Source organism: Vanacampus margaritifer, chromosome 8 (assembly GCF_051991255.1).
Source record: "Vanacampus margaritifer isolate UIUO_Vmar chromosome 8, RoL_Vmar_1.0, whole genome shotgun sequence".
Taxonomy (NCBI): domain Eukaryota; kingdom Metazoa; phylum Chordata; class Actinopteri; order Syngnathiformes; family Syngnathidae; genus Vanacampus; species Vanacampus margaritifer.
In genome coordinates, this window is record NC_135439.1 from 1,532,554 (window position 1) to 1,545,138 (window position 12,585).

Here is a 12,585-nt window from a genome sequence, read left to right on the forward strand (position 1 = left end):
CAACGACAGACAAGGGAGGTCGTGCGTACTTATTCCTCCGTCATAATAGCAATACATTGATAGTTTGTCTCTCCTGGGGAAAAAAAGTTGGACGCGATCCTGCTGTTGGAGACGAAAGCGTTTTGTCGACATTTATAACAATCGACTGGCCGTGCTGCATTCACTGACTACAAGGAACATTTTTTTTGCTCATTTCGTATGAAGGACCAATCTTTAGATATAAATACGATGGGCACGCCGTGCTGCGTTCACTGACTATTTGACATGTGCGGAGAGTACAAGAACAACCGTGCCGAGTTTGGTAAAAGAAAACTGAAAACACTTTTAATCAGCACTTATTTTGGGCAAAACTAACAAGGCGTGTTGCGTTCAGTGACTGTAGTAATAAAAAAAAAAAAAGATGTGTTAAAAACACACACAAAACAAAACCAAAAAACGTGACGTGGTAGCGTGTGTCATGGAAGGTTTCCTCCACCCGAGGGCGCCACCACCTCAACATCAAGCGTTGACTTGCCGACTAATGATTCAGTCAAGTCAAGTGACCTCATAGATCATTCCCGGATCCCAAAGCGTGAAAATGCAAGTAAACGTCTCATTTCGGATCTAAAAACATCCTTAAATAGTGCTTTCTTTGGTTGGTGATGTAACTGCCAAGGAACGCCGTGAAAAGCTGACATTCCTGCCAGGAGTACGTCGTCCTGACCCACCTTTTTTCTCTCTCTCTCAACCATTGCTTTTAAATGCATGATAAGAGTTCCTCGCCTATTTGACCACATTTTAAACGCACGCTCGCTCCCTTCAAATGAGACCCGTGACACAATTTGGATTCAATCATGGGCACAACAAACATTTGAAATATTTTTATTGTCACGAAAAAAGCAAAACGGGAAAAGAGCCAAGCAATTTTGCGATATGGAATTTGGAGCCAATTAGCCGATTTCCTCATGTAGGGGCCATTGTGTTTGTTTACTCAACTGCAGAAATGTCAGGCAACCGATACGGGTGCGAAACCTTCATATATTTGAACTTTATTTTCTACATTTGTCTTTATTTTTAAAGTGATTTTATTTGATTACAATTTCTGAAAATAATGTTATAGGATAAATGTAATGTATTCATTTGAAAAGTTGTAAATCAATGAAACAGATTAAAATAAATATTTGAATATTACAATTTTGTTGCCACATTTACTTTGCAATGTGAGCCATTGGGAGAAATGAGCTATTTTGGCGTTGTTTTAAAGAACACTTCTTCCCATTCATATTTTGATGTCTATAGAAAGAGAAATAAAGAATACTAGCTTAAGCCTGTCCAGTTTGGCAAGCGTGAATGTCAAATATGAGCTCATTTAAACATCTCCAAAGGCCTTGTGAGCGCTCACATCTGGATCACGTCACTCGGCCGGCAATTTACGAGCCGATAAATCAGCCAAAAGGCGTCCACTCCAAAATAAAAGTCCTGTTAAGCGCTCCAAACGACACTTCCAAGACTCCGCTCGGGCTTAGCATTAGCAACACACGCTTGAAGTGTGCGCAGTGGTACCTTGGCTGACCAAATCAGCTTTCTCCAAGGAAATGAATTGAAATGCCATTAATCCGGTCCTCATGCGCAACCCAGAAAAATAGCACAAGAGAATGTAAAAAAATTAACGGTTTTCATAAAGTGTAAGTGAAGGTACCACCGCACTCTGCGTATGTTCATGCGTGCGTGTGTGTGTGTGTGTGTGTGTGTGTGTGTGTGTGTGTGTGTGTGTGTGTGTCAGTGGTGGCAGGGCGTATCCAGGCTTTGTCCGCATTTCCAGCAGCAATAATGATGATGATGCCACGCGCGGCCATCTTGTGTCATGTGGATAGACTCGCTGAAGATCAGCTGAAGAAATGATGAGAGTAAATATGAATACAATATAAGTCATGAAAATGAAAGATATGAATATCTAAATAAAACCAATAAAATCTCGGAAGTATGAAAAATATGTTTAAGATATAATATAAATGAATAAATACACTGGTGAATAAATATACATGTAAATGATCACTTTTTAACTCATTGACTGGCAGCCATTTTCACTGAAGCAACCCCCTTCGCTCCCGGCTGTTTTACTGGATTTTGACTGATTTTGCAAGCCCCACAGAATATTGTGTTCTAATGCTATAAAAACATGGAACCTACCAAAAGAAAGAGTAGAGTCTCTTCTTTCAACAGGAAAAAATATATATTTCTATCCATTTCCGTTTTGCAGCAATTAATATTTCAAGTTTCATCATTATTCACATTCCTGTTGAAAACACTGGTAAAAAGAGCTTGTTGCAAAATGGCGCTGGTTGATCTCTTATACTCTGCTGCCACCTGCTGGCCGTTTTTTGCAATAACTACCATTGACCTCTTCAGGTCAGAGGCTACATTAAATCCTTCTGTATGCTCTAGCATAAAAAGAAAAAAATATATTTTGGGACCATGGCAATATTAAACATGGAATTTTTTTTATACATTTTTGGAAGCAAATGAGTTAAAATAGTACCAACAAGAATAATTGAAATTTAACAGAAAATCAAAGGAAAATAAATTCATAAAAATGAATAGAAATGATCCATCATTTACAAAATGTTTCAAATTTATAAAATGATTTGAAATGCAAAGAAAATATATTTAAAGTTGATATAATTCACTTTCAAATAATAATACGAGACTTGCTTGAAACTTGAAGGCTCCGACTTGAGACGTGCGCCTCAGGATATTACATGACTTGATGAGCGTCTTGACTCCTCACCTCGTCGCAGCCGGAGCAGCGCGGCCGGACGCTCTGGCAGTAATGTCGTCCGCACAGCAGCCTGCGATTGGCCCAGAAGTAAACCAGGTCCACCAATCCCTGGCTGCACTCGGCGCACGTGAAACAGGCGGGATGCCACAGGGCGGCGCGGTAACCGGCGCGCTGGGCAAAAATCGCCGGGCTGTCGGCCGCCACGTCGTCGCCGCAACTGGAGCAACGCTGAAAACCAGGAGGCGGGATGATAGAAAAAGTACAACGATACTTTGAAAGCTCTCTACCGGTTACAAGATGTTGGATCCGACATCTTACGTATGGCGTGTTGTTGTTGGTTCCATTGGCGGACTCTTCAGGAGCGACGATGCTGTCATCCTGCTGATGGTTCGCACCCTCCTCGTCACCGTGGTTTTTCTCTTTGGCTTCCCTCTGATTGGCCGCCTCCCTGAGGGCTTCGCTGTCGCCGGGCAACGCCACCTCGCCTACGCCCAGCACCTCCATTTTGTAGCGCTTGACAAAAAGCAACATGGCGGAGACCTGCGACGGTGAAGGGATATCAGTTGGAAGTAGTGTTCATTTTGTTAACGAAAACTAAATACAGATATTTTTGTCAACACACATTTTTTATTTCAGGACGAAAACTACACCAGACTAGACTAAAATCCCCATTAATGAACAATAATTGTGATTAAATCAGTATGCATTTTCGTCGACTAATAAAGACGAGACCAAAATGTAGCTCACTTAATAAAGACTGGACTAAAATCTATGGACATTTTAGTTCACGAACAAAGATGACACAAAAATGATGATTTTGTAAAATCCTGTCTCGGCTAATCTGTCACTACTACACAGTCACACACTCGCTTTCAAATCTGCAACTAGCGAGTGCAACGTAACATGAATCCAACAGCTATAACGTTCAAACAATGTTAATCCGACCGCTAACTAATGCTAATACTAGCTTGTAGCATGGAGTCATAATAGCCACTTTACTCTAATTGTGTGTGAAGTTATTTTAAATGAAAAAGATGAGAGAAAATTTTATGTTAAGTAGTTTTAATTAGATGGAAATGTTCAATATTAGCCTATCTGCTGACAAAAAATGTAAAAATGGCTAAAACTAGACTAAAATGTTGACAGTTTCAGTTGACTAAAATTATGTTTTTTTTGGACTAAAATAGCAACTAAAATGCTCGACATATAGTCGACTAAAAGTTGACTAAATAAAAATGGGATGAGGTTGACTAAGTCCAGAAAGTAAAAAGTCCAGAAAGTAAAAAGCCTGCCACAGTTTGGCATTAGCCTCAGGTGCTAGCTAGCTAGCGCTCTAGCTAGCTCCTATGGTGCTCATTTACTAGCTAGGGAGCTAGCTAGCTAGCACCTGAGGCTAAAGCCAAACTGTGGCAGCGTATTCACTTTATGGATCTGGATTTGCCACCGCTGTTGAAATTGAACTAAAACTGAGACTAAATTTAAAAAAAAAAAAGTATTTGGAAGCATCGGCTTGAGGTTTAAGAATTTATTTTGGTGGAGTTAGGATTGGGTTAGGGTCTCGTCTAACGTCACGTGTCGAGTGCAGGTTTAGCATTCGGGTTTAGGATTAGGGTTGTGATAGTGAATTAGGGGTTAGGAATTTGGGTTTGAGGAATTTGCTCCCCCAAGAAGGGGATATTCCCTTTGCCACTTGACCTCGTGTTCGCTGGCCAGGCTCTGACATGTCACGGGGTCCTGATCGTAGACCGGAAGCTGGCTGAGGAGATGCCTGCGACGCAGCACTGCCCCGCCGGTCCCGGAGACGGGACGCTGGCTCTCTGGGATCAGCTCCATGTACTGCTTGGCCTGTGAATTGTGGAACTCTGATCATCATCTTGTGGTCAATTCTTCAACAGGGAAGGAGAAGTGTCAGGCGTTACATTTCACAACTAGAAGACAGTCTTCCTTCACAAGGTTGAATTTAGGACTATTCTCACAACATTTTCCTTTGAATGTGACCTTAACGATCCTTTTTCCTGAATCGAGTTTGCGTCGAGACAGATTTGATGTCCTTTGGTTGCAACAACTTGGCGTTCCACAGGGATCTGTTGTTGAGCCAGTGCTGTTTCAATTTTATTTACTACCGCCTTTGAAATATTTCGTCCCACCCTTCGTAATAATCATTGCAAGAGATATTTTCAGCAAAAAACAATTCACATGTTTTTTTTTTAGCCCCCATTTGGTCTGACTCTCTTTGTGGTCTACGGGGTTATCAGATGACAGCGGCAGAGTCGTGACTAATTGTCTAAAGTTGCACTTGGAATGCTTTTTCATTTTTTAATGAGTAACACATTTGACTCAACATGTTACACCGCAATGATGCGGGACCCCCACCATCTCAAAGGGCAACCCCGCCCTCCTCCTCCGACAATCACGCTCACCAACGCAATCGTTAGACTATGAAACCCGAAACAGACGTGAGGCTTTTTAATGGGAAGCAGACAATCCAACAGGGACGGACGGACGGACGGCGCTGCTGGTAAAATCATGCAGCGCTCGCTGGCTAAAGAAAGCAAAATGTCTTCAGTTTACAAAAAAAACAACATTAAGGACTACAAATTTGACTTGACGCTTACATAAAACGTTAGGTCAGGCATTTTATGATCAATTTCATTATCATATTGTATTTTTTTTTTGTTGGTTTATGTCCTTGTCAACAAACCCTTCAATGTCCAACTGACTATGGAGGACCAAAACTGCCAAATAAATAAATACAAGTGAAAATAAAAACGGATATAAAAAAAATAGAAATAGAAATGGAAAACATATATAATAACATAACATATATATATATATATATATATATATATATATAAACACAAAAATGAAAAACAAGATTAAAATATAAAATAAATATTTTAATGAATGTGGAAAAAATAAATATAAATATAAAAAAGATGTGGAAAAAATACAAAAATAAATAGAATAAATAGAATTAAATATCAATCAATCATTAAAACGCTCTGCTCTCACATTTAGTAATTTCATGCGGCAGACGTTTTGTCATTATGAAATGTTATTCAAACGAGGGGGCGTTCCTAAGCGTGTCTTGGGTTGGATTCCGCCTTTGCAAACGGTCGAGTGAGCGGGTCGGGCAACAAAAAAGTCTTGCTGGCTTGCATGGAAAGCTCCAGCAACTCAAGTCGCAAGTTATGGTGACATTAATTCTATTTATATATTTATTTTTGTATTTTTTCCTAAAAAAAAACAAACATGTCCTCCGTATGCAAAAGCATCCATTTTTGGTGCTTGTGCTTTCCTCACCAGCTTCTGGTTGAGGCCGGCGGGCGCCCAATCGTAGGTGATGGTGCTGAAGGTGGGGTCCTTGCGGGACACCACGGGATGGGTCACGATCATGCGATTCCTCTTATAGAGGCGAAGGCCGCCGCCCCCTTTCACCTTGGCCGTCAGGTGGGCGCAGGGCGAGTCGGTCAGCAGGCGTCCCATTCGCCGGTCGTCGTCGGCGTGGCTACCGGGGGCGTGGTCCACCGTGCTGCAGCCGCACGCCACGCACGCTTTCCTGAAAGCAACGGCAAGGCCGCGTTTATCCTCACGGCTGGACTGGCCATCTGGCATACAGGGCAGATACCCGATGGGGCGGTGTCTTTTGGGGCTGATGTGGTGCTATTCAATTATTATTTTCTCCATTTTACCCACAATTCAGAGGGAGCAGCCCATCAATAAACATCAGTGGTAGCAAAAAGGGTGGTCAGGAATTGGGGCTGGGCCAGCGAGCCTAAATCAAAATGCCAGGGAGGATTATTTGTGTCCAACCCTAAATTATGCTCCATGTCAACTTCCGTGTTATTAATAGCAGCATTCCCTCGATACATCGTGGTTCGTTGTTAGCATCCTTGGCTATTTTAGCGATTGTGAATGAATAGACACTTCAGTATTGGTTCAAATACTTCCACACATCTGACTTTAGAGTTGCACACTGAAGTGCAGTATTATCAATTTGTGCCACATCATGCTAGGCTTGCTAGCTCTACTAGTCTTGTTTTTATTTCATTTAGTTCTTAAATCAAACTTGTAACCCTTTTCAATAATCAGTAGTCAAGAAGTAGCTCTTAGCTAGAAAAAGTTTGGTGAACTCTGAGCCATGCTATTTTACCTTAGCTTGTCTATGACGTTTGGCATTGTATGTTAGCATTTAGCTAGCAGACTTTCGAAAGACCATATTGTTGTTTGGCTAAACAGTTTTGGTGTTCAAATACAAAAAGTTTGGTGAACCTTGAGCCATGCTATTTTACGTTAGCTTGTCTATGGCGTTTGGCATTGTATGTTAGCATTTAGCTAGCATACTTTCGACAGACCAAATTGTTGTTTAGCTTAACAGTTTTGGTGTTTAAATGCCATGTTTAATTGCCTTTAGTTTTATGTGCCAGTTTTACAGTAAACTGTGGACTGAAAGCAACAAATAAACAGCTTTGGCGCACTTTGACGTTGACAGTCTTCCATTTCTTGACAGCACGGGAACAGGCGCTTAATGTGTGTTTTTATAAATGTGTTAAAAGCTTGTGGGAGGTGTCAAATTAAAAAACAGCAACATTTTTTTTTTTTTGGTCTCTCTTCTGTGGATTATTATTGATTGCAGTGCAACACAAACGATAAACGGGAGTTGACTGTATGAATAAAAGATGACGTCACCTCCAGGAATGCGGCTGCAAACCAGCGCAGCCGTCCTTACAAACAAGACACACAGCTGGATTTGATGCACTCGCCTCAACTGACATCTGAGGGGAGAAGAAAAACACAACAATCAATCACTTGCGCCGCTCCTTTTGGAATCTTCCTAATGAGCAACCTTTCAATGATGTCGCTAAACAAAACAGCAGCACCAATGATCAGTTAACCGGGCGGATGCAATCGTTTGAATTGCTGGGCAAGGCTGACGTCACCTGTTGCTAGGCAGGCTGCTTTGTCGGGTCTGTTGACGACTTGAAATGGCGTCAATTTATTTTTTTTTACTTCAGGCAAAGAGTCTTTGATTCAGAAAGCGTTTTAAGTCCATTGACGTGTCAGAATGGTCTTTTTTGAAAACAAGTACACTGCACACATTCATTAAGGACTGTAAACTGTTTTTGATTTTTAGGAAAACAATATTTGACACAATTAAGAATCTAAATTGCTGACCTGGAAAACGTCATTGATTTAGTTTGCGAGATTGATTGTTTTTTTCCACTTCCAAGTCACAAGGGCAGGCTGAGTTGACGGTGACGTTTAATTTTACTTTTAGAATATGTTGCAGGCCAATAAATAAATAAAAATGGGACCGGGGCCGCGAATGTCTCACCCGAGCCCAGCCGGACTTTGTTTGATTGAAACGTTCTGGCTGAAGTTGTGACATTGTCACTTTGTCCGGCCGCCCCTTTGTCTGTCAGCAGGTATTAGTAAGCAGACTGGCGCTCGGGTTCATCCCAGGGGAGCCTGACGGGCTTTAGGTCAGGGCTCAGGGGCCGTGTCATGTTGACTCCGGAATAGGAACACAAGCACGTTTAAAAGCCACAAAAGCTTTTTTCTGGTTTAACGCTTTAAGAACACGCGTGTGACCAGAAAACATGACCCGCACCTCGTACATTTTGTCAAAAATGTATCTTGGGTCCGTGAAAGGCTTGAAATTATCTTTGATGTTTACCAAAACAAGTAAACATTCGTTAAAGGCTAGAGTTGTGAAACAAAGTCAAATCAAAGTCTAGTTTCAGTTAGTTTCCATCCATTTTATTTTGTTAACTAAAATGTTTTTTTTTTAGGATTGTCAGGCAATTACAATTTTTTTTATCATAATTAATTGCATGACTTCAATAGTTAACTCACGATTAATCGCAAATTTCATATCTGTTCTAAATGTACAATAAAATGTTTTTTTCCCCCAAGTTTTCATACTCTTGTTAACATAAAAGTGGAGAGAAAAAAACTGCTAGAAATATGGCTGTCTCTTTTCGTAATTTCATAATAATTCATAAAAATTCATAAAATTGAGTTAAAATTAAAAAGATGTAGTGTAAAAAAATAAATTTTAAAAAACTAGCGTGATATTGATTTGTGTTGAGATCATTTTTCTGCCACTATTATTCAGCTTAATTTTGATGTGGACGCGTCTGCTAACCTTGCTGCGCAAGATAAATTCTGGCGGTATCAACTAACTAAAGTAACTCCCGAGAATACATCTTGTACCGAGCCCGTTGATTCGCACCGTGGTTCGGACCAATCACAGAGCGACATTGTGTTTGGGGGCGGGATATGCAGCTGTGACGAAACCAGGAATCCGGCGCCGACGCAAACAAACAAACAAACAAACCAAACATTTCATTCCGTTGTAGAATGACTCACCGTTTCCTTGTTGAACGTTGAAGAGCGAGATGCGCTTTGTGCATTTTTAGCTAGTAAAGATGTCCGTGCTATTGGCTATTGCCAGGTCACGTGTCTGCTGCGTTGCGACGGCAATTGGCCCACTTTCAGGCTTTCCAAGCAAGGGGCGGTCACTAATCGCGCAAACTTTAAATGAACGCACTAATATTGACACCCCTATTTTTTTCCCCCTCAATTTTAGCTTGAGTTATTCCTTGTTTTTTTGTTATCTACAATAAGCATATCTTTGAACCACTACTGACTTATTTGAAGCTGCCAAGAATGAGGCGAATCGTTGGCCAATTCCCAAAGGCGACGAGGGTCTATATTTAGAAAGCGCGATAAGAAGAGTTTGGCTTGGCCGCGTCCTTCCAAACACGCCAACTATGTGACGGAAACGAGCAGGAAATGCTAATGAGATAAGAAGGTCAAGGTCACCGAGTCGCATGCCGACTTGCCGTTTGTGCTGTTGAGAGAAGTTCACAGCAGTGATGGCATTAAAAAGGAAGTCAACCCATTTTTTATTTTTTATTTTTGCAGCCCCCACTAGTCTAAATATGTTATTCTGTTTAATATTGCGTTAGTGGAATACGAGTTAAACGTCAAAATCCAGCCGCTTTTATCCATCTCGGAGGGCGGCCATTTTGCCACTCGCTGTCAACTGAAGATGACATCACAGTTGCTCAGGTTTCAGGTAACAACCAATCACAGCTCAGCTTCAGAAAACAGGCGAGCCGTGATTGGTCGTTGCAACTGCGATGTCATCTTCAGTCGACAGCACGCGGCAAAATGGCTGAGAAGGATTAAAAAAACAGATGGATTTTGCTTCATAACTCATATTCCACAAATGTAATATCAATCACAATGTCATGTTTAGACTATTAAGGTCACATATAACATATTATTGCCAAGAAATGTTTATGGTTGACTTCATCTTTTTTTAGCCACTACAAGCAAGACTAATGTTTACAAAAAACGTGTTTTGTTATATTTCTGTTCTGCCACTTGTTGTCAGGGTGTGAGGCGAGGACGAGGGTTCGACTGAGAGTGTCACTTCATATTTGTGGCGCAGGCAATATGAAAAGCACATCTGGCTCAGTGGAAGCTAAATTTGTCATTGTTACGTATCCAGCTCCCCACAACAAACCTGAGTGTGTGTGTGTGTGTGTTGTGGGTCTCTTGGATACAAAAGGGGAGTTGGGGGGGCTTAAGCCCCTGACAGGTGATCCTGATCCATCAGGTGATCACAGATAAATGTCACCATTCGTGTATAGTTGCCACTTCATTGTTGATCGTTTGTATTGCTGCTGTTTATTTGGCTCTCAACAGCTTCCACATAACTGAAACTACAACTTCTGCAGATGAAACAAACTAAAAGTAAGTCTAATTCTAGCGAAAAATGTTCTTTGTGTTTGTAAACTTGTGAATGCACAAGCGCAGCTGTGAGCCTTCAAACAGGATGTTGTTCTCACGGCAAAGTGGACACTGAGCTTGTCATGTCATTAGCAGGTTGCGACACAGACACTGGAAGAGTTACAGAAAGGCATACACATCAAATCCTTATGAATATTGAACTTTTGTAAGAAGTACGAAAACTTTGAACAGTTGGACGCACAGAACGTACATGCCAGGAACCAAACGTTACCCTGTAAAGCTTTTTTTTGTATTTCAGGAGGCTGATTATATTGTCCGATATAAGCACTTTTCAAAATAATCATAATCGGCCCCAGTTTTGTTGATTAAACATGGATATATTCTTAACTTTCTCATGAAACAGTAAATGCTGTTTAGTCACTCAGAATGATGTCCTTGCACTGTTTGTCCACTAGATGGCGATCTGACGCAATTCAAGCCAATATGCATATTTGCCGAGAGGGATTATCGTGATACGTTAGTACTGCAGAAGCTCCTAAACGTGGTGTCACCTTTTCAGCACATATTTCTCATCGTCAGCAACAAGAAGAGATGGAGAACATGATAACCATATCATCAAAAATTCACCCCGTATAACTAACAGGAGGGCAATTAGAAAAGATTATGGCTCAATTTCAGCGTTTGCGTGACTGTAGACACGCACACCGTGAAACTTTTTTTTTTAAAACAAACATTCAGTTGAACTCTCTTTCTGTACATCATATCTTACAAATGCAACTCTGATAAAGATGCTTTGACTTGACAGAAAGTCATCACTTTCTGGCAAAGAAAAAAAATCGAATGGAAGAAATGTGATTTCTTGCGAAAGGGCATCATTCATAAATCGTGTTTTGTCAGGAACTGCACTCGCGTTGCTTAAATACTGCATACATGTACGGCCTAAATCGAACAAATGTTTTTGTATTTGAAAATTATGTTCAAAAAGGTTAACAAAAGTAAGGGCAACACAGTATAAACCTAACCTATCCCAAAAAATAAGTTATTTTAGTCATGATAGATTTTTAAGATTAATCAGTTGATTAATCCGTTTTTTTCCCTGCCAAATATAATATATAATAATATATATATATTAAAAAAAAATCGGTATCAGTCAGGACCACATTTTAGATTCATTTGAACCCCCCGACGTTTAGTGAATGGTGTATTATATTCAGTTGCCTCATTGGCCCAACTTGTCGTCTCTTGTTCCAAAAATATTTTGTCCTACCTTGGCGTCGGCGATGCTGGCGTCCGTCTCGTCTGGTCTCCCGACCCACACTGAGACTTTAAATTCCTCGCTTGTCAGGCCGAGCTTCCTGTCCGCCCCGCCCACCATCACTCTTGCTTCCCCCGCCGGTCGTGTCCTCCTCCTCATCTGCCCACCCTTCCAAAAAACCCACGAGTGGGCAGGTCTCCTCACCCTCCTCACTGTGTTCCAGCCCGCCTGGTTCTGCAGGAATGCGTTTCCTAGCAACTCACAATGCACGCGGGCTTTCCAAACGGTTGCTCCCCACACGACGAGCCAAGAAGACGAAAGCTGGGTGGGGGGGGGATATAAACAGTTCATCCATGAAAATGTTAGAAGATCCTCCTCATCTTCCTTGGTGGAGGTAATAGCAATCCGTTTGTGTCCTGAACATCGTGACCTGATGAGGATCCCCATCAAAGGTCACTGGCCACACCATTAGGTACACCCGTGCGCACTTTTGCTTCAAAACTTTCATTTGACAGTAAATTGTGCACATGAAAATGTGAAGTAAGAAAAAAAAAGTCAAAGATATTCCAAAAGAGAAGCTTGGAGACTCAGTGGAATGGCTTGTTCAGCACAAACAAGCCTGACCAAGAATATGGCGTGCATGCGCTGTGGTTGACCACACGCTGCACTAAAGACACACGCGCACACACGCACACACACACGCGCACACACGCACGCACACACAGTGGAAAAGACCAAATACGGTACACCACACAAACACTTGAAGTAAAGAGGAAAAGGGTTTGCATTCTATACTATCGAATTTTTG

At 41.3% G+C, this 12,585-nt stretch overlaps 1 protein-coding gene across 1 annotated transcript; it reads right to left on the minus strand.

Annotated features, from left to right (window-relative positions):
- Positions 1-845: 845 nt before the first annotated feature.
- On the minus strand, positions 846-11,889 carry lmcd1 (LIM and cysteine-rich domains 1). Its single transcript, XM_077573722.1, has 7 exons — positions 11,790-11,889; positions 7,448-7,533; positions 6,062-6,317; positions 4,454-4,603; positions 3,077-3,298; positions 2,768-2,986; positions 846-1,869 (listed from the first exon to the last, which is right to left on the minus strand). Exons 2-7 carry the CDS (start codon positions 7,531-7,533, stop codon positions 1,759-1,761), a joined length of 1,044 nt encoding a protein of 347 aa, XP_077429848.1. The 5' UTR covers positions 11,790-11,889; the 3' UTR covers positions 846-1,758.
- Between the last annotated feature and the right edge of the window lie 696 nt (positions 11,890-12,585).